At 37.6% G+C, this 26,386-nt stretch overlaps 1 protein-coding gene across 1 annotated transcript; it reads left to right on the top strand.

Moving 5' to 3' along the window:
• Positions 1–201: 201 nt before the first annotated feature.
• Positions 202–25,881, top strand: VCPIP1 (valosin containing protein interacting protein 1). Its single transcript, XM_036437035.2, has 3 exons — positions 202–3,203; positions 10,008–10,094; positions 20,507–25,881. The coding sequence occupies exons 1-3, from the start codon at positions 488–490 to the stop codon at positions 21,373–21,375; spliced, it is 3,672 nt and encodes a 1,223-aa protein (XP_036292928.1). The 5' UTR covers positions 202–487; the 3' UTR covers positions 21,376–25,881.
• Positions 25,882–26,386: the final 505 nt, after the last annotated feature.

Raw genomic sequence — 26,386 nt, 5'->3', positions numbered from 1 at the left:
CACTTCCTTTCTGCCCCCCCTTCCTATGGCCTTCCTCTTCCTCCTCTCCGCGGACGCTGGACCGCCTGGCCTCTCGGTACTTGTAGTTCCTCTAGGTCTTAGGTTTCTGGCATTCGATGGCCAAGAGGGAGGCTGGAGGACTTTAATTCCCAGAGGGCAGAGCGGAAGCTGCGCCTGCGCACTGTCAGCGAGGGCGTGTATGTCTGTGTGTCTGAGGAGAGAGAGCGAGAGTGAGTGAGTGAGTGTGAGTGCGGGATAGGGTGGTGGCCGTTACGTTCGGGGCAACGGCTCCGGCAGAGGAGAAGTAAGAAGAGAAACAACGTCCGCCGCTTCCGCCTTCGCCTAAAGAGGAGGAGGAGCTGGTAGGAAAACGAAAGCGATTCGCCCTGGGCCCGGACTAGACCGAGTTGGGCCGGTGGGGGTCTGGGCTATGAGCCTTTGAGGGTCGCTTGGGACGCGGAACCGAGACTCGAGAGCCCCGAGAGCTATGTCTCAGCCGCCGCCGCCGCCGCCGCCTCCGCTGCCGCCGCCGCCTCCTCCCCCCGAGGCACCGCACACCCCGCCGTCCCTGTCGGCGGCGGCGGCCGCTCCGGGGATGCTCTCGAAGCGGAGAGACCGAAGAATCCTCTCCGGGAGCTGCCCGGATCCCAAGTGCCAGGCGCGCCTGTTCTTCCCGGCCTCCGGTTCTGTGAGCATCGAGTGCACCGAGTGCGGGCAGCGGCACGAGCAACACCAGCTGCTGGGGGTGGAGGAGGTGACCGACCCGGACGTAGTGCTCCACAACCTGCTGCGGAACGCGCTGCTGGGGGTCACCGGGGCGCCCAAGAAGACCACGGAGCTGGTGAAGGTGATGGGCCTTTCCAACTACCACTGCAAACTGCTGTCGCCCATTTTAGCTCGCTATGGAATGGATAAACAGACGGGCCGGGCCAAGCTTCTCCGGGACATGAACCAGGGCGAACTGTTCGATTGCGCTTTACTGGGTGACCGCGCCTTCCTCATCGAACCGGAGCACGTTAACACGGTGGGCTATGGCAAGGACCGCTCCGGAAGCCTCCTCTATTTGCATGACACCCTTGAGGACATCAAGCGGGCCAACAAAAGCCAGGAATGCCTCATTCCAGTGCATGTGGATGGGGATGGACACTGCCTGGTGCATGCGGTGTCCCGGGCTCTGGTGGGCCGGGAGCTCTTCTGGCATGCCCTGAGAGAGAATCTGAAACAACACTTTCAACAGCACCTGCCCAGATACCAAGCCCTGTTCCATGACTTCATTGATGCTGCTGAGTGGGAAGACATCATCAATGAGTGTGACCCTTTGTTTGTACCTCCGGAGGGTGTTCCTTTGGGCCTGAGGAATATCCACATATTTGGTCTTGCCAATGTGTTACATCGCCCTATTATTCTATTAGATTCTCTCAGTGGCATGAGAAGCTCCGGTGATTATTCGGCCACCTTTCTGCCTGGGCTCATCCCTGCAGAGAAGTGCACTGGGAGAGATGGGCATTTGAACAAACCAATTTGTATTGCATGGAGTAGCTCTGGTAGAAACCATTATATTCCCTTGGTAGGTATAAAAGGGGCTGCCTTGCCCAAATTGCCTATGAATTTGCTTCCAAAAGCATGGGGTGTGCCTCAGGACCTTATTAAAAAGTACATCAAACTTGAGGAGGATGGTGGTTGTGTTATTGGAGGAGACAGAAGCCTACAGGATAAATACCTACTTAGGCTTGTTGCTGCTATGGAAGAAGTCTTTATGGACAAACATGGTATCCACCCCAGTTTGGTTGCTGATGTTCATCAATATTTCTACAGGAGGACTGGGGTGATAGGAGTGCAGCCTGAAGAAGTCACAGCAGCTGCTAAAAAAGCAGTAATGGATAATCGCCTTCACAAATGTTTGCTCTGTGGTGCCCTTTCTGAACTTCATGTTCCTTCAGAGTGGTTGGTTCCAGGAGGAAAGCTATATAACCTGGCCAAAAGTACTCATGGACAGCTGAGGCCTGACAAAAATTATAGCTTTCCCGTGAACAGTGTGGTTTGCTCATATGACTCAGTGAAAGATGTACTGGTACCAGACTATGGGCTGAGTAGCCTACCAGCTTGTAATTGGTGTCATGGAACATCCGTGCGAAGGGTCAGAGGAGATGGGTCTATTGTGTATTTGGATGGGGACAGAACTAATTCGAGGTCCACTGGTGGCAAGTGTGGTTGTGGATTCAAACATTTTTGGGATGGTAAAGAGTATGACAATCTACCAGAAGCTTTTCCTATTACTTTGGAATGGGGTGGCAGAGTGGTCAGAGAAACAGTATATTGGTTCCAGTATGAAAGTGATTCATCTTTGAATAGTAATGTTTATGATGTTGCAATGAAACTTGTTACCAAGCACTTTCCTGGTGAATTTGGGAGTGAAATCTTAGTTCAGAAAGTTGTCCACACTATCTTGCATCAGACTGCCAAAAAGAATCCTGATGATTATACTCCTGTAAATATAGATGGTGCTCATGCTCAAAGAGCTGAAGATGTACAAGGACAAGAGTCAGAGTCTCAGCTCCCAACTAAAATTATTCTTACTGGACAGAAAACAAAAACTTTGCACAAGGAGGAGTTAAACATGAGTAAAACAGAAAGAACTATTCAACAGACTATTACGGAACAGGCTTCTGTAATGCAGAAACGGAAAACAGAGAAGTTAAAACAAGAACAAAAAGGGCAGCCCAGGACTGTTTCTCCCAGTGCCATTCGGGATGGTCCATCCTCTGCACCTGCTACCCCTACCAAATCTCCCTATTCACCCACAACTTCTAAAGAGAAGAAAATCCGAATAACAACTAATGATGGACGGCAGTCCATGGTTACACTTAAGTCTACAACAACTTTTTTTGAACTTCAGGAAAGCATAGCCAGAGAATTCAACATTCCTCCATATTTACAGTGTATTCGATATGGTTTTCCTCCTAAAGAGTTAATGCCACCCCAGGCAGGAATGGAAAAGGATCCAGTTCCTTTGCAGCATGGTGACAGAATTACAATAGAAATTCTAAAAAGTAAAGCAGAAGGTGGCCAGTCTTCTGCAGCACACTCTGCTCACACTGTGAAACAAGAAGAGATTGCTGCTACCGGTAAACTGTCATCTAAGGAACTTCAGGAGCAAGCTGACAAAGAAATGTACTCCTTGTGTCTTTTAGCAACGTTAATGGGTAAGATGAATTTAACTCAGATGGTATTTCTTAATGGTGAATATAATACACTTTTTTTCTGTTTCTGTAAAAAAAAATCTGTGGTCATCATAAAAACTATTTTAGAAGAAAATTATTTTTAATCTTTTTGACAGTTAATGGCTAGATATTTGTGTGATTCTCTGACATTTGAGCAAATATAAAACATAACTAAAAAGTGAAAATAGGAGATGGGTCTATTGTGTATTAGGATGGGGACAGAACTAATTCGAATGTTCGACAGAACATTCTCTTATATTTGAGCAAATATAAAACATAACTAAAAAGTGAAAATAGTCTGTTAACTATCACCAGATTATTTAAATATATATTTTTTAATTTAAAAAAATATTGACCTAATTGGGTGGTATTGGTTAATAAAATTATATAGATTTTAGGTGTACAATTCTATAATTCATCTTTATATTATATGTGTGTTCATCACCCCAATAACTTATTAATCTTTTAAATAGGCTTGTAATGTATCCATTTAAAGCCTTTTTCATTTCCCCCCTTGGTTCTATTGAACTTGCCCACCTTTCTTTCCCTTTCTCATTTATTTTTAAATTTTGTTTTCCTGCATGTCATGTGATTTCAGGACTTCCTGTTTGATGAATTGCAGTTTCTGGTGTTATTCACACCACACTCCCACCTGATAGTGTCTCTCCTCCATTTCCTGTTCTCCCTTCCCTAGTTCATCACATTTTTCTTATTTGTACATTAGGATTAGTGTTCAAGTAATTTCCTTACTCAGTGACTGCCATAATTGTAATGAACTGTTGTAACTCATAAGAAACATGAAGAACAGATGTAGATGATAATGAAAATGAGGCTTAAAGTAGCAGTAAAATTTAGATCTCTTACATATTAGAAGGGCCTTATTTTTCTGATACTAGAGCTTCCACCTAGAAAAGTGATCTGTGATTTGAATATGTTTCCAAGAATGCTAAATATCAGTGAATTGGACCTTGACCTTCCAAAATGAAGATTATTTATTCTTGGCTTGTTAAATTATTTTTAACAAGCCAAAGGGGGGAGGAGGGGTTGTAGTTAATAGATCTCAAAATCCTGTACAAATTTATAACTTGATATTGCTGATTTTATTTTAGCAGTCATTGAATTGGGGGATATGTCAAGAAATGTAGGCATTTTATATATTTCTGTCTTAGAGCTTTTAGTTTCTTAGAGACTGCATGGAATAGAGGAAATATTGTGTGATCTTTGGAGTCAGAAAGATCTAGAATTTTAATCTCATCTCCACTACTTACTTTGTGATTACAAGTAAGCTGCTTAACTTCCCAGTACTTAAGTTTCCTCCTCTATACAAAATACCCCTTGTAGTTAGTATACAAAGTAAATTTATTACTCCCAGGACTCTGAAAATTAAATAACATCAGCACAAAATGGATAAATTAGATATTTTCAGAAGGCACTTAAAAACAAAAAGCAATCTCCTAAATTAAAAACAGAAAAGAGGAAGCTTTCCTCAATAGAAGATGAATTTTTGAGAATGTGGTTCAGATCATAACTAACCTTGGATGCTCAGCACCTAATATAGTGCCCAGCAGATAATGGGTACTCTGAAATGTTTTTGAATTAAATACATGACATTAACATATCTCAAAAAAGGCTATTCGAGCAGAAATGGAATGGATGGTCAGCACAGAACATTGAAAAAGACTTGAAAAGCAGAATTTGGCTCTGTTTATACTCTGCTGCACAAAAGAAAAAGATAAATAACCTGTGGTTCATGAAAATTCTGGTAACTTGGAAGGTAATCTCTATTTAAGGGCAGAAATGTGTGGTCAGTCCTCACCTTGGCCTGGCTGAAAGATCTGATATCCCTTTACTGATTTTATATTCATCAAGTATCAATTCTGATCACTGATTTTGCTTCCTGATATAAATATTGATGTACAGTTGAAAGTGCAAATGAGGATTATGTGGTGTGGATGAGATTGTGATCAGTAGTCTAAAAGTCTGGTCAATAAGATAATATATTTTGTAACAAAAATTAGTACGATATAATTCTGGTTTATAATTAGTCACCTTTTTTATTTTGGTTTGAGGTTTCTGAACCTGAATATTTGAGTAGTAAACTATGGAGTGCCATGAGTTCACCAAGATAATGTCTTTCTTTTATGATCCCTTCCCTCTTCACTTCCAATATTTATGTTGTTTTCCTTACAAATCACAAATTTCTTTAAATCTTCTCCTTTTACTCTAAACACAAAATTTGAATATAAAAAGAGTGTTTTGCTGATTTTATAGTGGTAACACTTGAAAGACTTTCTGCTTTAAAGTACTAACACAGTGCCTGGCCTATAATAGTTCCTCCATAAATGTCAGTTTTCTACCTCTACTTCTAGCTGTATTTAGATACTCTTAGTAAAAAGTGGTGTGTTTGTAAGAATATCAACTTGGGGATAGTTATATACACACAACCTTATGTAAAGAGTGCCAGGAAACTCGCTGTTTGGATTGGATTGGGCTGGAAAATGAAGTGACAGAGCTTATTTAGAAAATTGCAAGTTTCAAAGTGCAGAAATTATTTTGTGAATTACCAAATGTGAACTAAGCTACTGTTTTGCTTTAGAAAATAACTCATCGAGCTTTATGTGTTCAAATACCTGGCTCCTCCTCATTTAGGTTTAGATTTAAATATCACCTCCCTAAGAGAGGCTTTCTCCTTCTGATCACCTTATATAAGGGTTTGAGAGACTTTTATTTACCACTCTAAATAGGTACCCTCTATTATTCTATCCTTTTCATTTCTCTCGTAGCACCTATTACAAGTTTTCATTATCTCATTTGTTGGCTTATTTATTCATTTGCCTCTCCCACTGTATTATAAATTCCATAAAAGAGATAGTAGCTTGTTTTATTCACCAATGAAAACCCTATCACCAAGCATAGGGCATGACACTTATAAGGTGCTAAGAAAATGCTGGAAGAATGCAGATTATTTCAACAAAATGAATGTCTGCTGTGAGTTAGAAACTGCTAGAGGTACAGGATTAATGAGACACAGTCCTTGCTTTCCATAAACTTACCTGCAGGATCCCAGATGAGGGCATCCCATACTTTCATAGCTTTAGTTTTCATCATATAGCTTTTATATCTTCATTAAATAGGCTGAATGCTTAATAGTCAGGGACATGTGTTTTTCCTTACATTATTTTTAAGTAGAACATTTATTGAATAGAGTTTATATCTATTTCTGTATATCAATAAGACATTAAGTACATGAGTCTTTTGCTCAGTATAAACAATTCATGGAATTAGTCACTTTAATCTTTTGATGGTAGTTTTAAAATGAAATAATATTTTACCTGTAATTATTTCACATCTGCTTTATCCAGACCATTTGGAAGTTATTGAACAATTTTTGCAGGCTGTAATCTTTATTATTTATGTAGTAGTGGAGTGACACTTAGTTCTGGTTATTGTTTCCTTATGGATTTTCTTGTGTGGTAGAGATGATAGATGGTACAGCATCCATCATAAAAACTAGACTAATTAATTCTTTCTCAATATTGTATTCTACTGAGTTTCTACTTAATTTTCTTTTTCAAAAGATAAAGACAGATTTGTGAGAAACAATTTGTTTGAGTTGCTTTAAATGGAGTTAAGCTACTTGTGATATTTACCCCATTCACTACAAAGTTGAGCGACCTTTTAGGAGTTGAGAAACTTGTTTGATTTTTGTGTATTTTCTTCTTCCTGAAAAAAAAATAACTATGCATTTTTAATGCAGTGGTATTTATTTTTTAAATCCTCACTCAAAGATACGCTTAGAGAAAAGGGGTGAGAAAGAGGGAGAGATAGAGAATGCAAGCTAGAGTGAGAGTGAGAGAATTTAAAGTGTACAGTATTTTGTAATTTAATAGTGCCTGTTGATGTTATAACTGCCTTAAGATTTTTCAGAATTACACCTGGGGTTCAAACATTTGTGATTTTAGATGACATTGGGTCTAAACATCATTATTACATCTTTTTTTTTTTTTCTTTAAATATTGGATAGAGGACAGTTTCAATTCTAGATAGTAGTTAATATACACTGAGTGGCCAGATTATTATGATCTCTGAATGCAGTGTATATCCATATAATAAAAGGCTAATATGCAAATTGACCCCTCAGCCAGGAGTTCGACCAGCAGGCAGGTTGGCCAACTGCCCATGTCCCCTACCCCTGGCCAGGTTGGCCGGACCCCACCCATGCACAAATTCATGCACCGGGCCATACACACACACACACACACACACACACACACACACACACACTGAGTGACCAGATTATTATGCGTTCAGAGATCATCATAATCTGGCCAGTCTGTGTATATTATTATTCTTTACATGCCCTCTGATTACCTCTCTAATTGATTTATATATAGCATATATCTAGTAGAGCAGTTATAAAATTGATTTAAAAATAATGCTTGCCCAGCCAGTGTGACTCAGTGGTTGAGTGTCAACCTATGAAACAGGAGGTTACAGTATGATTCTAGGCCAGGGCACATGTCCAGTTTGAGGCTCAATCCCCAGGGGTGGCCTGCAGGAGACCGCCAATCAATGTTTCTCTTTCATAGAAGCTTCTGTCTATCCTTCTTTCCTCCTCTCACTCTTTCTTCCTCTCTCTCAAATCAATAAAAACATAAAAAGAAAATAATGCATATTGATGTATCTTAAGATGAATGTGGATATTATAATAAATGATGATTTTATAATACCATGCTCTGAAGATTAAGTTAGACATTGATTTTATTCCTTTCTATACTCAGTTACTTTTTAAAAAAATATTTATTTTTCTTATTGATTTCATCAGTGATGAGAATCATTGATAGGCTGCCTTCTGCACATCCCCTACTGGGGATCAAGCCTACAACCTGAACATGTACCCTGACTGGGAATCGAACCATGACCTCCTGGTTCATGGGTTGACATTCAACCACTCAGCAACATCAGCTGGACTATACTCAAATTACTTTGATACCTTTTATTTTCTTTTATATTTTTTTAATTATAAGATTTTTTTTTAATTTAAGGAATTTAAATATGTATAAAGTAAATTTTAAAAGTACTGATTATGAAAGTAGTACTGTACATTATCAGATTAGAAAACAATGAAAGTATAAAGAAACAAAACAACTACATTCTACAAGCCAAAAGTAACTTTATGTTCTTTCCATTCTTTTTTTAAAAAAATTTTTTTATTGATTTCAGAGAGAGGAAGGGAGTAGGAGAAAGGGATAGAAACATCAGTTATGGGAGAATCATTGATCTGCTGCTTCCTGCATGACCCCTGGGGATCTAGCCAAAACATTAATTACTTATCTTTAGCCTACTTATTGACTTTTCTCCCTAGCCCCTTCCATTGTTTTTATTTGGCTTTAACAAAAATATAGACAATATAATTTTATATTTTTTAAAATAAATTAGTATCCTTTGAGCTGTATTCAGTTTTCATATCTACTTTGTTTAATATGCCTCATATTGAGTTGTGTAATTGTGAATACATTTTTCAATTAGTTCCCACATTTAAAAATTGAGAGAATTGCCGGCACCGGTTTGGCTCAGCGGATAGAGCGTCGGCCTGCGGACTGAAAGGTTCCGGGTTCGATTCCGGTCAAGGGCATGTACCTTGGTTTCGGCACACCTGGTCAAGGGCATGTACCTTGGTTGCGGGCACACCTCCAGTAGAGGGTGTGCAAGAGGCAGCTGGTCGATGATTCTCTCTCATTGACGTTTCTAACTCTCTATCCCTCTCTCTTCCTCTCTGTGAAAAATCAATAAAATATATTTTTTTAAAGAAATTGAGAGAATTGCCTGGTCTTTGTAGCTTGGTTGGTTGGGCATCATCCTGTGCACCAGGAGGTTTCTGATTCAGTTCTTTTTTTTTTTTTTAATATATTTTATTGATTTTGTACAGAGAGGAAGGCAGAGAGATAGAGAGTTAGAAACATCAACGAGAGAGTCATCAATCAGCTGCCTCTTGCACACCCCCTACTGGGGATATGCCCGCAACCAAGGTACATGCCCTTGACCGGAATCGAACCCGGGACCTTTCAGTCCCCAAGCCGACGCTCTATCCATTGAGCCTAACCGGTTTTGGCTGATTCAATTCTTGATCAGAGCATATGCCCAGTTTCAGGATCAATCCCCAGTAGGGGGTGTACAGGAGGCAGCTGATTGATGTTTCTCTTTCATCCTTGTTTCTAGCTCTCACTCCCTCTCCCTTTGTCTCTCTGAATCAACAAAAATATATATTTTAAAAATTCACATTTACAAAGTCCAGATTTCTGGCTTCTTATGAAAAGCCATTTTTAAAAAAATATGTATTTTATTGATTTTTTACAAAGAGGAAGGGAGAGGGAGAGTCAGAAACATCGATGAGAAACATTGATCAGCTGCCTCCTGCACACCCCCTACCAGGGATGTGCCCGCAACCAAGTACATATCCTTGACCAGAATCGAACCCTGGACCCTTCAGTCCTCAGGCCGACTCTCTATCCACTGAGCCAAACCAGTTTCAGCTGAAAAGCCATTTTTGTCTTGAAACATTGGGCCTACATTTTCCATGACAGTAGCTGACAGTGGCTGCCATCTTTTTTAGGTGGGTCATGCATTTCCTAGTATGCTATAGCCTCATCATTCCATATTATTTCATCTCTCTATATGTTATACCAGGCTGCCTTGCAATCTCTGTTAGTGGCTAATCCATATAAAACAACCCTGGGTTGAACACTTTTGTTTGTTGCTGATACTGTATGTGTTTTTATCTTACAGGAGAAGATGTATGGTCTTATGCAAAAGGGCTTCCTCACATGTTCCAAAGGGGTGGCGTATTCTACAATATTATGAAGAAAACCATGGGTATAGTAAAATTCTGATTTTATTTTTAGATAATATCTTTACTCAGGGTGTTAGAAGATAAAGTTCAGATAGTATTCTAAAACTATTTCTAATGTTAATTTTAGATATGTATTCTTTAGCAACCTGCCTAAATAAAATGGATTATTCTGATAAGCTCAGATGTGTTTTCTGCTATATTATTACTAAAAATATCCTATCACTTTCTTGCTCTTATTTTCTCATTTAAATAATGTATATGATTCTTAACTAAAGACAATTTATGAAATTAGTAGTTGTTTTTCTTTTTTATTTTATTGATTTTTTTACAGAGAGGAAGGAAGAGGGATAGAGAGCCAGAAACATCAATGAGAGAGAAACATCAACCAGTTGTCTCCTGCACACCCCCTACTGGGGATGTGCCCGCAACCAAGGTACATGCCCTTGATGGGAATCGAACCTGGGACCTTTTAGTCTGCAGGCTGATCCTCTATCCACTGAGCCAAACTGGTTTCGGCAGTAGTTATTTAAAAAATATATATATATTTTTATTGATTTCAGAGAGGAAGGGAGAGGGAGATAGAGATAAAAACATCAATGATGAGAGAGAATAACTGATCAGCTGCCTCCTTCATGCCCCATATTGGGTTCAAGCCCGAAACCTGGCATGTGCCCTGATTGGAATTGAACTGCGACCTCCTGGTTCATAGGGCAACGCTCAACCACTGAGTCATTCCAGTTGGGCAGAAGCAGTTTGGTTTTAATGCTAGTAACTATCCCAGAACCAGATCAATGTAGTTTGTTATTGTATTGTGTATTGGCTATAATTATTACACATACCCTAGTGTTTTCTGGATTTTAGGACACAACTCATTTTACATTTTACTACTTTTCACATTGTGTGTGCATTGTTTATAAAGGCATGTGTGAGTATATAATTGTATATTCATAGTTTTAAGATTTTGAGAGAGAGGATGCCAGTGTGTGTTTGGAACACACCTGTGTTTTTAAAATTTTGATGTGAATGCTTTTGGCCTCAGACTTTATCACTCTGGCTTATCTTGCTTCTTCACCTACTTGACCTCGGTAGACATTAAGTGCATAATCTCTATTTTATAGTTTTTATCTCTCACTTTTTTTTAATTCTTAACCCCATCCCCATCTCAACTTGGCTATTGTTGAAATGTGCAAACATATATAAAAGTAGCAAGAATAATAGTATAATGAGCCTCTATTTACCCACACCTAGCTTCAACAATTATCAGTATATTTCTACCCCATCTCAACTGGACTGTTAAAAATAAATTTCACACATAATATAATATCATGTATAAGAACTTCATATAACTATTATATTTTTTATTTTTTTAAAAATAATTGCAATACCATTATCACATTTAAAAAATATAACTAGATACCCGTGTTTAAATTTCCTTGAGTTTTGATTATGTAAAAATAATTTTTTCTTGAGTTTTTTGAATTGGGGACCAAAGAGTGGCTTGCTTTCTCCCTCCCTCCCTTTCTTTCTAAGATGAGAATATTAAAGCATAATATATATATATAGTAATATTCACCCTTCTTAAGTATACAGATATATAAATTTTTATAAACATATAGTCATATAACACTACCACAATCAAGATAGAAGATGTTTCCATCATCTCAAAAAGATGCTTTATGTCTCTAATTAATCCCTTGTCCTTAACCCCCAAATCCTTGCAATTACTGATTTAATTTCTGTGTCTATATGTTTGCCTTTTTATATCACCATATAAATGGAATTATACAGTATAACCTTTTGTGTCTAACTCCTTTGACTTAGCACAGGGATTGGCAAATTGCCTGTGGGCCATATTAGGCCCATTGCCTATTATATATAAAGTTTTATTGAAACATAGCCACACTCATATTTACATATTGTCTGTGACTGTTTCACACCACAGTGACAGAGTTGAATAGTTGTGACAGAGGCTTTACGGTCTGCAAAACCTAAACTATTACCATGTTGCCCCTTGACAGAAAAAAATTGCCAATTTCTGTTTTAGCCTAATGCTTTTGCAATTCATCTGTCTGATTGCATATGTTAGTAGTCATTCCTTTTGATTGTTGAGTAGTATTCCATTGTATGTATTATCACATTTTAAAGAATTCATAACCAATTGAAGGACAGTTGGTTTGTTGTTTTATTATCAAAATTTTTGGCTACTATAAATATAGCCACTAAAAACATTTGTGTGGACATATGTTTTCACTTCTCTTTGGGAAATACGTAGGAGTTGGATTGCTGAATCATGTGGTAAATATTTGCTTTACTTTTTAAGAAACTTCCAAACTATTTTCCAAGTGGATGGACCATTTTATATTCCTATCAGCATTGTATTAGAGTTCTAATTATTCCTAGAGTTCTAGTTACTGTGTCTTTGTCAGTATTTTGATAGTACCAGTTTTTGTTTTTAAGCCATTGTAAAAGGTTTATAGTACTATTTCATAATGGTTTTAATTTGCGTTTCCTACAAATTGATGATGCCGAGAGACTCTTTCTTTGTTTATTTGTTTATTTGCTATCTTTCCCCCCCATTTTAAAATTGGTTTGGATTTTTAAAAATTGAGTTTAGAGAGTTCTTTACATATTCATTCATTAGATAAGTGTTTTGCAAATAAGTTCCCCCAATTTGTAACTTGTTTATTTTCTTAATTATACCTTTTAAAGATTATAACTTTTTAAATTTGATAACTAATTTAACATTTAAAAATATTTTTTATTGATTTCAGAGAGTAAGGGAGAGTTAGAAACATCAATTAATAGAGAGAATCATTGATTGGCTGCCTCCTGCACACCCACTACTGGGGATCTTTTTTATTTATTTTTTAATTCTTCACCTGAGGATATATTTTTATTGAGTTTTAGAGAGAAAAACATCAACTGGTTGCCTCAGCTAAACACCCTGACCAGGAATTGGACCTGTAACATTTTGACATAGTGGAGGATGCTCCAACCAATTGAGCCACCTGGCCAAGGACTTTTTTCTTTTAATGTATGGATGTCCATTTGTTCCAGCACCATTTGTTGAAAAGGCTATATTTTATCCATTGAATTACTTTGATACCTTTATCAAAAATTGTCCAGCTGGTGTGGCTCAGTGGTTGAGCATCGACCTATGAACCAGGAAATCACAGTTCCATTCCTGGTCAGGCACGTGACTAGGTTGCAGGCTCGATACCCAGTGGGCAGCCAATAATGATTCTCATCATTGATGTTTCTACCTTTCTTCTCTCCTCTCAGAAATCAATACATTTTTTAAAATTGCCCATGAATTATACTCTTGAGAAGGGTGAATTATATACAACATGCATGTCAATAAGGTTATTTGTAAAAAATAAATTAACCATGTACAAATGGGTCTTTTTCTAGAATCTTATTAAAAATTCTTTTGGATATCCTAGGTGCTTTGCTTATCCATATAAATTTTAGAATCAACTTGTCAGTTTCTACAAAATGTCTGTTAGGATTTTTGTTGTGATTGTGTTGAATGTGAGGACAATTGATATTTTGATAACATCAATTCTGGTTCATGAAAATATTATATTTCTCCGTTTACGTAAGTCTTTAATACCTCTTACCAACATTTTGTAATTTTCAGCATATAATTTTGCACATCCTTTGTTCATTTATTTATACCTATATATCAATATTTCATGTTTTGGGATGTTATTGTAAAATATGCTTTTTAAAATTTTTTTAAATTTGATTTTAGAGAGGGACACATCAATTTTTGTTGTTCCACTCATTTATGCATTCATTGGCTGATTCTTGTATGTTCCCTGACCTTGGATCAAACCTGAAATCTTGGCTCATCAGATGATGCTCTAACCAATTGGGCAGGGCAAAATATGCTTTTTAAAAACTTCAGATTTCCTATTGTTCATTGCTAGTGCACATAAATAAGATTGGTTTTTATGCATTGACCTTGTATCCTGTGGCCTTGTCAAACTCACATATTAGTTTTAGTAGCTTTTTGTCAGATATTTTGGGATTGTTTATATCCTTTGGAAATAAAACATAGTTTGATTTCTTCCTTTTCAATCTGTATGCCTTTTATTTCTTTTTCTTGCCTTATGGCACTGTGGCTGTATGATCAGTGTTAAATAGGAGTAGTGAGAGTGGACATCCTTGCCTTGTTGCTGATCTTAGGGGGAAGCATTCTGTTCTGTAGATTTTCAGAAATGTCCTTTATCAGGTTGAGGGTGCATTCCCTTCTATTCCTAGTTTGTTGAAAGTTTATATTGTAAATGGATGCTGAATTTTATCAGGTCTCTTTTCCTGCATTTATTGAAATGATCCTATGTTTTTTATCTTTAGTTTGTTGGTTGGGTTGAATTGCATTGACTCACTATTTTTGTTTGCTTACCTTTTATTAATTTTTACCTTTTTAACATTTAAATTAGAGTTGACATTGAATATTATGTTAGTTTCAAGTGTACAATATAGATTTATATTGCTTATGAAGTGATCCCCCTGATAAGTCTAGTACCCCCTTGACACCATACATAGTTTTTGCATTATTATTGACTATTTTTTATGCTGTACTTTACATGTCTGTGACTATTCAAAAACCCAATTAAAAAGGGACCAACTGCATGGTGGATCCAGATTGCTCATATTCTGAGTGTTTTTACATGTGTTCAATGTTCATGATTGATAATAGCATGTACCTTTCTTGTAATGACAGTATAATCAGGATAGTGTTGGTTTTCATAAAATAATAAGTGTTCTGTTTTCTGGTAGATTTTGTAATAGTTTTGATATTATTTCCTAAACGTTGGGTAGAATTTACTAGTGAAACCATTGTGCTTGGGGTTTTCTTTGTTGGGTAATTTTCAACTTTGAATTTAATTTTTTTTTTAATATGTTATATTGATTTTTACAGAGAGGAAGAGAGAGGGATAGAGAGTTAGAAACATCAATGAGAAAGAATCATCGATCAGCCGCCTCCCGCACACCCCCTACTGGGGATGTGCCCGCAACCAAGGTACATGCCCTTGACCAGAATTGAACCTGGGACCTTTCAGTCTGCAGGCCGATGCTCTATCCACTGAGCCAAACCGGTTTTGGCTGAACTTAATTTCTTAATAGAGTTATACCTAATAAGGATATCCATTTCTTCTTGAGTAAGCTTTGTTAGTTTTGTCTTTGAAGATATCTGTCCAAGTTATCAATTTTATTGGCATAATATTTTTTATAATATTTCCTTACTGTTCTTTTAATGTCTGGTTAGGTCTTTCATTTCTGATATTGTACCTCTCTTGTCAAGTTTTTCTGACCAGTCCTTTTTATAATTTACTTGTTTTATTGATCTTTTTAAAGAAACAGCTTTTGGTTTTATAGGTTTTCTCTATTGTTTTTCTGATTTCAGTTTCATTGATTTCTGCTCTTTATTTTATCCTTTTTTGTGCTTACTTTGCATTTAATTTGCACTCTTCTTTCAAGCTTCTTTAAGTAGAAACTTAAAATATTGATGATAAAGTTTTGTTTTTTTTAAACATAAAGCTATAACTTTAAAGATTTAAATCAAAAGCATTTAAAGCTATAAATTTCTGACACTCCCATTCTTGCATCCTTTTATTTTAACTTTCCCTCTTTCACTTTATTCTGCCTTCTGAAATATATTGATACCAGTGAATGATTTTTAAAAAGTAAATATTTAATTAGGATTATGATAATGGGAAAAGGAATAGTTTCTTTTTAACAAATGGTAATAGGATAAGTGTTATGTCCACATGAAAAATACTAAAATTGACCCTGCCTCACACCAAATACCAAAATAACTCAAACTCTATTAAAACCTGAATATAAGATCTAAAACTAGAAAAATCTTAGAAGACAACTTTTTGACTTTGAATTAGGCAAAACCTTAGTATGACACCAAAAGTACAAGCACAAAAGGAAAAAAGTAGATAAATTACAAACCAACTTTTGTGTTGCAAAGGACACCACAAGAAAGTAAAAAGATCCCTGGCTGGTTTGGCCCAGTTGGTTGAGTGTTGTCCCATGCACCAAGAGGTTGACAGTGACGGTTTGATTCCTGGTCTGGGCACATGCCCAGGTTTTGGGCTTAATCCCCAATATGGGGCACGCAGGAGGCAACTGATCAACATTTCTCTCACTCATTGATGTTTCTATCTCTCTATCTTTTTCCCTTTCTCTCTGTCAGGTCAATAAAAACATATTTAAAAAAAAAGAATTTGAAAAGACACCCCATGACTAGGTGAACATTTTTGCAAATTATATCTGATGATAGATTTGTACCTAAAACATAAAGAACTCTCAAAAACCCAATTAAAAATGGACAAAGGAGCCTTGGCCGTTGTGGCTCTGTGGATAGAGCATTGGCCTTTGCACCTAAGGGTCTCGGGTTCAATTCCCAGTCAAGGACACATATTGTACTTTGGTTTCAGTTTTGATCCAGTTGGGGAGAGTGTAGGAGGCAACCAATTGCTATGTCTCTCTCACATCGATGTTTCTCTCTCCCATCTCTCACTCCTTTCCACTCTCTCTAAAAAGTCAATGGAAAAAAATATCCTCAGGTGAAGGTAACAACAGCAACAAAAAAAAATGGACAAAAGACCTGAATAGACATTTCTCCAAAGAAAATACATAAAAAGCCAAGAAGCATGTGAACTGATGCTTCAACATCAGGGAAATGCAAATCAAAACCACAATGTGATAGTACATCACACTCACTAGAATGAGTACCATTAAAAAGTCAGAAAATGTCGAAACCTGTTTGGTTCAGTGGTAGAGTGTCGGTCTGCGGACTGAAAGGTCCCGGGTTCAATTCCAGTCGTATGTTGGTTACGGGCACATCCCCAGTGGGGGGTGTTGCAGGAGGCGGCTGGTCGATGTTTCTCTCTCATTGACGTTTCTAGCTCTCTATCTCTCTCCCTTCCTCTTTGTAAAAAATCAATAAAATATATATTTTTTAAAAAGTCAGAAAATAAGAAGTGTGGGCAAGGATGTACAATAGATAAGTTGGAATCCTCATACACTGCTGGGAATGTAAAATGGTGCAGCTGCTTGGGAAAACAGTTTGGTAGTTCCTGGAAAGATTTAACAGACTAAACTCTACAACCCAGCAGCTCCACTCTTAGATGTAAACCCAAGAGAAATGAAAACATGTCCACACAAGACCTGTACAGAAATGTTCATAATAGCATTATACATAACTAGTGACCCCGTGCAAGGAAATTAATTAGAAGGTGGCTGGCGGGGTGGGTCTGGGTGAGATGGGCTGGACTTAGAGCCAACCTCCTGTGATCCCTCCCTGGCCCACTTCACCTGGGGTGGTGGTGTGGCTCAAGGGGCATCTGCAGAGTGAGCAGGATAACTCCAGCAGGTGGGGTCTCTTGGTCTGGCCTGCAGGGATTGGGCCGAAACCAGCTCTCCAACATCTCCCGAGGGGTCCCAGAGTATGAGAGGGCACTCTGCAAAGTTGTACAGGATGTAGAACACAAATGTAAGTGTGCAGTAAACCAGATTCAGAGTCCCAGCAACAACATGACCCACAGTCAAAGGTGGAATCACATGGCCCCGCAAGGAATCTGGTTCCTTCCTCTCTGGTTTCAGGGTATGTCACCCAAGAACTGCCGCTGCCAAGATACTGCACCTTGGCAGTTTCTGACACCTGCCTAATGGTCCAGACCGTGCACATCATAGCGACTGGTCAGATGAGCCCAGGGACACTTAGCATATTAGCCTTTTATATACACTGGCCACCAGTATATATCCTGTATAATAAAAGGCTAATATGCAAATTGTCCCCTCGACCAGGAGTTCGACCAGTATGCAGGCTGGCCAACTGCCCATGTCCCCTCCCCCTGGCCAGGCTGGCTGGACCCACCTATGCACAAATTCATTCATTGGGCCTAATACACACACACACACACACACACACACACACACACTGAGTGGCCAGATTATTATGGGTTTAGAGATAATAATCTGGCCACTCAGTGTATTTAGACTAGAGGCCCAGTACACAAATTAGTGCATGGGTGGGTTCTGGCTGGCCTGCCCCTAATCAGGGTGGGAGAGAGCTGATTGGGGCTGGGCCAGCCAGGGGTAGTTATTAGTGTTAAAGATCTTTGCAGGGTGTATACACATTTGCTGTTGCCTTTCAGATGAGTTGAAGCTTCAAAGGCGCTTTAGTGTCAGGGACACTTAGAGCTTCTGTTTCTAAGCTTCTCCCTAGACAGATAATGTGGGTTAGTTCCCTGCTGACAAACCCTCTAAAGAGGGGCTGTGGTGTGATGTGGCTGCCCTCTTCGGTAGTAAGCAGTGGAGAGAGAACACAGGAAGATGGTGGTTGTGCTGGGCACTTCTCCTGGACACCTGCCTAATGGTCCAGACCGTGAGCAGTTTTTCTCTTGATCACTTGTCATTCAGATTCCCGGTCTATGAAGGCTGGAGAGCATTTACTTACTTAGAATTACTGAAGGGCACACTTCAGTGATTGGGGGGCGGGGGGAGGGGGCTGGCAGGGAGGATTGGTTGTGGGGGTTGGCTGGCCAGCCCTGCCCCTAATTGGGCCAGTTGGCCACTGTAGTATGCGTCATAGCCACTGGTTCTGGTCATTCCGCTGTTTGGTCACTTGGCATATATATATATATATATATATATATATATATATATATATATATATATATGCATACATATACATACATACATGGTCAGTCAGAAGTGGAATCCACCTAAATTACCATCACCTAATGATTAGATAACTAAGATGCAGTACACTGAGTGGTCAGATTATTATGCATTCAGAGATCATAATAATCTGGCTACTCGAGATTATATATATATATATATATATATATATATATATATATGGCTAAGCAATTGTCCAACCAACTGGCCAGTACCTATGATACACACTGATTACCAGGGGGCAGACACTCATGCAGGAGCTGCCAAACTGGTGACTTGGCAGCAGCGGTTCTTGGGTGATGCACCCAGGAACCAGAGAGGAGGGAGCCCGATTCTGGGGGGTGTCACTCGAGAACTGTCCACTCACAATCCAGGACCCCTCGGGATTTTGGAGAGCCAGTTTTGGCCTGATCTCTGCAGGCCAGGCCAAGGGACCCAACCACCCAACCTGCCGGAAGGTCCCTACTCACTCCACAGACACCGTTCAAGCTACGGCGCCACCCTAGGTGCGGCTGGCCAGGGAGGGACCACAGAGGTTGGCTCTGGGGCATGTCTGGCCCGTCTCACCCAGTCCCTAGTTTTAATATAATTCATCCATTTTTCTGATGCATTTTTGGTATTTTATAGTTTGGGGATGTAAGGAAGAGTGTAGCTATGTTACTATACATGTCTTTTGGTCTATATGTGTAATGGAATTGTTGATATGTGATATAAAAATTTTAATAGACCTTGATTCTTAAAATTCAAAGGACTATTCCAGGGGTCCTCAAACTTTTTAAAGTGGGGGCCAGATCACAGTCCCTCAGAGAGCTGGAGGGCCGGACTATATGAACTACTAATTTCTACTGTAACACCTCGGCTGCGCTCACTGCCCAAAAAACCTGGCGGGCCAGATCAGACTCCTCTGCGGGCCGCATGTGGCCTGAACACTGATAAAAGAGTAAGATGCAAATTGACCGTACCTTTACAATGCCCACCAGCCAATCAGGAATGGGTATGCAAATTAACCCAACAAAGATGGGTTAATTTGCTTATGTAGGTGCTGAGCGGCAGGGGGCAGGATGCTTGTGTTGTCATCATGATGTCAATGCAGGCATTCTGCATCACCCTAGCTGCTCTGGGCCTCTGGGCAGCGTGGGAAGGAAGGCCCATTCTTGCATGAATCTTCGTGCATTGGGCCTCTATTATAAGTTATAATTATGCTTAAAAGGGACTACAATACTTAAAATATTTGCATTGATTTTTAAAAAATACATATTTTAAGTATTTAAATAATGTAAAAAGTCTAGAAGCTATACACCAAGTGGCCAAATTATGATCTTTGAATGCATAATAATCTGGCCACTGTGAGTGTGTGTGTGTGTGTGTGTGTGTGTGTGTGTGTGTGTGTGTTAGAGGCCCGGTGCATGAATTTGTGCATGGGTGGGGTCTGGCCAGCCTGGTCACAGGGAGGGGACATAGACAAGTCTCTTAAAAATAGGACATTCTCTTATATAAACATAATGCAAAAATGATATGTTCTTTTAAACATCTCCCCAGGAACTACTTTAAGGTCTATGGTAATATTTTTTTTTTGTAGTATTAAATTATATTGATAGTAATTTATTTCCTAATTTTGTTTTAAAAGCTGTAATCTGTAAATTATTGAAAATTTACTATTTCACCTAAAATTGTCCTTATTGTACTTTTAAAGTAACATTTTAATATGTTATTTATCTTTCCCCTTCTTTAGGTATGGCTGATGGCAAGCATTGTACTTTTCCACATCTACCTGGCAAAACCTTTGTCTATAATGCTTCTGAAGATAGACTGGAGTTGTGTGTGGATGCTGCAGGACATTTTCCCATCGGTCCTGATGTGGAAGACTTAGTTAAAGAGGCTGTAAGTCAGGTTCGAGCAGAGGCTACTACAAGAAGTAGGGAATCAAGTCCCTCACATGGGCTATTAAAACTAGGTAGTGGTGGTGTAGTGAAAAAGAAATCTGATCAACTTCATAATGTAACTGCCTTTCAGGGAAAAGGGCATTCTCTAGGAACTGCATCCAGTAACCTACAACTTGATCCAAGAGCTAGGGAAACTCCAGTTGTAAGGAAGCATAACACAGGGACAGACTTTGGTAATAGTTCCATTAAAACAGAGCCTCCTATATTCACAGCTACTCCAGGTAACAGTGAGCTTATTCGAATAGCTCCTGGAGTAGTTACCACGAGAGACGGCAGGCAGCTGGATCCTGAATTGGTTGAGGCCCAGCGAAAAAAATTGCAGGAAATGGTTTCTTCTATTCAGGCTTCAATGGACAAGCACTTGAGGGATCAAAGTACAGAGCAGTCAACATCTGATCTTCCTCAAAGGAAAGGAGAAGTTATGAGTTCTGTGAAGTCTGGGAGTCTTCAGACTGGCTTACCTGAATCTTTTTCTTTAACTGGTGGCACTGAAAATCTGAATACAGAAACAACTGAAAGCTGTGTGGCAGAGGCACTGGGAGCAGCATTTGCCACAAGGTCAAAAGCACAAAAGGGAAATTCCGTGGATGAGCCTGAAGAGATGGATAGTCAAGATGCTGAGATGACAAACACAACTGAGCCAATGGATCACTCTTGATTTAATTAGAGGCTAATAAAGGCAGAATGTTTATTGTGAATATGTAATATTTGTTGGCTGGGCCACATAATTTGATTAGTCATTAAATATCTTTCTTGTACGTATACAATTCAAAGATTATATCTTGTTATTCAGTGCATGATAGCAAGTGTGTGATTGGCAATAGCTTTTAATATACTGCTGCCCAGGCTGGCTCTGAATTCCTACAAATTAGTTACTAGATCTGCTGAGATGAGTTTTTTCCATATATGTGGTTCCTTGGAAGTTCTTTGTAATCTTAATTTTATGAAAGTCTTAATGTTTCAGACATAAAAATTCTCTTGCTAAACATGTTTGATTTCTAAAAAAGCTAGGACTGGGAGGGAATGAGATTTGCTACTGTTGATGTAACCATCCCACATATTTCCTAGACTCAAAGATTTATATAAATTTGAAGGTTATCTGAACTAAATTGTATCTTAAAATTCATAAAAAGGGTTTTTTAGATAATAGGATCTTGACATTTCTGTGAACGTAAACATTCATAGAGATAGTATTCTTGGTGAAAATATCTTGAGGATAGAATGTAATGATAAAACATTTTGCTGATTTGAGCAAGGTTATGGGGAAAATACCTGTTCTAGAATGATAAAGTCAATGTGACTCAGTAATGTTGCTGTTTGAGTCAACACAGCCAATAGTGTGCTCTGTTGTGGATAATATGTTACCATTATTTTTTGAATCCTGGCCTAGTCAAGTACCACCAAATTTGTTTTTTTCTTTAATCTTGCAGAAAAGTTGATTGCAAAGTGTAGTAGAAAAATGTAAAAATTATTGTAGCAGTAGTTAATCTCTAATTTCAGAGTTTGTCAGATTCACAATTTATAAATGAGAATTTTTCTTTATGAATGAGTTACATTTTTCTACGATTTTGATCAGTGGTATGTAAACTTATATATATATATGCTAAGTATCTTTAACACCTCCCCTCCTTTGAACCAAAACTCCCCCCCCTCCCCCCGAATCCATAAAGTTTTCTTTACTTGTTGGCTTCACTTGGATTTGGATATAAATTTTACTGCCTCATACCCTGATCAACTGGGCATTTGTATTCATCAAATCGTAGTGCCAGTTTCAAGAAGCAGCTTTCATGCTTATTCCTTAAAGACACAATGTTTATCCTGAGATTGGTATCCCACTATTTTATTCTATTTTGCAAACCTGTATACTGAATGTACATTTCAATACATCTTTTTCTTCTGTTCACTGAAATTAATTTGAATTAGAATGGATGAAAGACAAAATGTCTGTTAATACAATTTCTTATCTAGAGCAAAGCCTGGCTGTCTGTTTACACATGTAACAGATGCAGAATTGTGTATTCATTTTAAGAAAACGTACGTCAGGGAGTATAATTATCAGGTGTTTAAAAATCTCAACCTGTTGATTCATAACGAATATAGACAGTACTTTAACTTGTGTTTCCAAATAAGGGAGGCTTTGTTTTTCTTTCTCTGAAAGTATCTCTGACTGAATCTGCTTACTAAATAAGCTAGTCCATTTGGAATAAGGAAAGAATAGAAAATCTACATATTCGCAGGTTACATCTGACCAAGATATAAAATTGGGTTTATCACATTTAAAAAAAAGTTTTTCTCCATTTTTGTAAATTTGAAGTGTCTTTATATCTAAATAGCAGAGAAGTGTAGAATTTTTATATTGTGCACTAGATTTGCATAAAGAACTGCAGCTGCCAACTAATATTTCCCATTTAGTATAGGTGACTTCTGTGTATTAAACTAAAAGTTACAAATATCACTAACCACTATAATTTTGGCCTTTTCAGCCATTGAAATACGCCTCCCTTTTTTTAGTTTAAATATAAGAAAACTTTAACAAGCAAAATGCACTGCTACCAGGTAAATTATATAATCTCCTTTTCTTTAACAAATACTTTCTTCACCTGTGGCTTAATATGTTTAGTTAATTACTGACAAATACACTCTCATAGTATGAAGTAAAAAATACCAAACACCCTATTAAATACTTTTATTTATTCAAATTAGAATGTACCTGTGAACATTTCAAAGGGTTTAATCTCTAAAACATATTAAATTCTCTCACCACAGCAATGCTATTTAGAAGCCAGTTAGGTATAAGTATTATAATAGTTTTGGTTCTCCCATGATAAAGAATAAAAGGCTTGATTCTGAGAATAATTAAATTTCTTAAAATTATTTTAAAGCTGCTGAAATTTGGTTGGGGTAATCAATGGTGTTTGAGAGGTGAGCCCAGGTATCATCTTTACAAAGAAGTTTTAGAAAATTTAAATTCTTAAATATCATCCTTTCATATGGTTATTGTAATAAAATGCAGGACTAAAGAATGATTATTTTTAGTACTATTTACGATCACCAGAACTGGAGATCATAAATCAGTTAATATTTTTAGCCCTAGGTGTAACAAACTATAACAATTCTGTTTGCAGTGTTTCACTGAAAGTCAAAGTAAAATTTTTTCCTTCACTAATCCATTTTACAGTTAAACATATCAAATTTGAATTGATGACCCAAAGTCCAGGTAGAATTGAAGATAGAGTATGTCCAGTATGCTGATAATGAGAAACTGGTTGATACTGAAGAAAAACAAGACAGTTGCCAAATAAAAGCTAGAATATAATGAACTACAAGGGAATGGTTATTCAGGAACTAGTCTAAGGGCAAGCATAAGATCCATTTCACCCTCTTTCACTGTGTGTCAGGATAATGACCTGAGAAACTTAGCAAATTTGCTATATAATTTCTGATAACTTTCTAGTTTGGTTTTACAATTAAGCCTTCTGCTTGAAATGCATCTGTGATTTCCAGCCACAGGTCCTTATTGCCATTATCTTTGAGTATCTAACTTCATTGGAAATGAGCAGACTTTTGCATATGGTCTCTTACCTCAGGGAAGATCACTTGCTAGCAACTCATACTACTAATGACAGGTTTTTGAGAATTGTACTGACATCACATTAGCTACCAAATGCAAAGTTTATAAAAAAGTATTTTATGTAGTTATCTAGTAATACTGGCTATTGGTAAACATTTCTCTTAAAAACTTAGACCTCACTAATAACTAGCCTTTAGATATGAAATAAACTTGTAACCTCTGTCATCTTGATTTGGTCAGTATAATCCTATATAATAAAAGGCTAATATGCAAATTGTCCCCTTGGGAGTCTGACCACTTGCTATGATGTGCTCTGACCACCAGGGGGCAGCGCGGAACAAAGGAAGGCCCCAATTGGCCCTGATCACAGGCCAGGCCTAGGGGCTGTACCTGTGCACAGAGTTTGTGCACTGGGACTCCAGTGACTATAAAATACCAGTCCAGATTTGTCTTAACTTTTCAATAGGAATTTTAATTGGCCCATAGTTAAATATGGCAGAGCAGATTTTGAGTTTCAAGGTTCTCAAAGTTCCCATATTAAGATTTTCATAAAAGACTTTGCAAAAATCAGGTTAAACTCCACTCACCTTAATATGAACTTAAAATGACCTTTTATAATAGTAGTAGTGAGGTACATACATGCTCTAAGTAAGTTGGGTAGACATTACAAGGTTATATAATTTAACAAAATTATTACAACTTCAAGGCACTTCACAGTTAATTTAAAAAGTTAATATTTCAAGCCAGAACTATTCACTTGAAAACATACCATAGTAGAATGTTTACTTAAGAAATAAAATAACAAAGGGGAGCTATCTCACCAATTGTAAGATTTACAGTTAATTGTAAGTTCTGTCATTCTTAATAATTCTCTAAGATGCTAAGTGTTTCAGTTCATACTTAAATCGTGGGAATTTTAACCTTTGTTCCAAAATAGCAGAAATTGTAAAAATTGTGAATTATTGGAGAAAATGCCATTACTTGTATATCTGACATTTAATTTTAAATTATGGAGTCTACATGCTTTTGTAGTATAATATTAATACAATGATTATTCTCTTGTAAAAGAAAGAAAAACTACAAAAAAAAAGTTTTAGTTGATGTTATCTGCTTGTGAGTATCAAGTACTTAGTATTTAAAATTTTAAGGTGTTGCATACTTTTCTTTAGGATGCACAAGTCCCTTCCTGAGCCTTTATGCCTGTGGTGGAGCAATAAAAGACTGAAAAGGTTATCAATATTTTCAGGTCTATTTGACTTTAAGAGTTAGTGCCAAGAGCTGGAGAGTCTACTTTTTGGAGGGAAATGTTATTTAGTATATGTAAAAATCAGTAATAGTGAGAATATTTGGAAATAATGGCAAGTGCTTTAACTGCTCAATAAAATAGTATAGATGTTACATCATCCCTAAGGCACTGGCTGTTACCCATTATTTTCTGATTTTGTGATTGCTTGTATATATTACATTTGAGTAATAAATAATTGGTAATAGTTTATTATAACTGTATAGTGTTCTACAGCACACCTCACTGTACAGTATTTGTAGTTTTCTTTTATATCAATAAAATAAAATACATACTGATTTTCCCCTCAACTTCACAGTAGCTTTTTAAAATTGTTATTTTTTAGTTTCCTGGAATGACACATTATTTAGTGATTGATTTTAGAGAGAAACATCAATTTTGTTGTTCCACATATTGATGCATTTATTGGTTGATTCTTGTATGTGCCCTCACTGAGGATCAAACCTGCAACCTTTGGTGTATTTGACAACACTCTAACCAACTAAGCTACCTGGCCAGGACATACCTTAATATTATAATGCATGGAAATGTAGTTGTTTTATAAATGAATTCTTAGTATAATAAAATTTTAAAAATTATTTTAAGTAGGTTATCACATAAAGACAGTAATTTCCTAAGTCAGATTTCGATGCAAATGAAACAAATCCAATTAGAAAAGAGGAGCAAAATTTCTCCAGACATATTACATAATTGGGTCATGTAATGCTTACTGAGTATTTTTAATATTTTTATTGATTTCAGAGAGCAGTGGAGGAGATAAACATTGATGAGAGAGGTACATAGGTCAGCTGCCTG

This window comes from Pipistrellus kuhlii, unplaced genomic scaffold, assembly GCF_014108245.1.
Source record: "Pipistrellus kuhlii isolate mPipKuh1 unplaced genomic scaffold, mPipKuh1.p scaffold_m20_p_14, whole genome shotgun sequence".
NCBI classification, from domain to species: domain Eukaryota; kingdom Metazoa; phylum Chordata; class Mammalia; order Chiroptera; family Vespertilionidae; genus Pipistrellus; species Pipistrellus kuhlii.
The sequence above is the reverse complement of the archived record's forward strand: the minus strand, read 5'-3'. Positions and strand labels throughout refer to the sequence as shown.

Excerpts from the sequence above, each read along its gene's own strand:
- VCPIP1 (XM_036437035.2), top strand. The coding sequence starts at position 488 with ATGTCTCAGCCGCCGCCGCCGCCGCCGCCTCCGCTGCCGCCGCCGCCT. Across the intron at positions 3,204-10,007 it reads TCTTTTAGCAACGTTAATGG|GAGAAGATGTATGGTCTTAT; the intron begins GTAAGATGAATT and ends TTTATCTTACAG. Across the intron at positions 10,095-20,506 it reads TATTATGAAGAAAACCATGG|GTATGGCTGATGGCAAGCAT; the intron begins GTATAGTAAAAT and ends CCCCTTCTTTAG.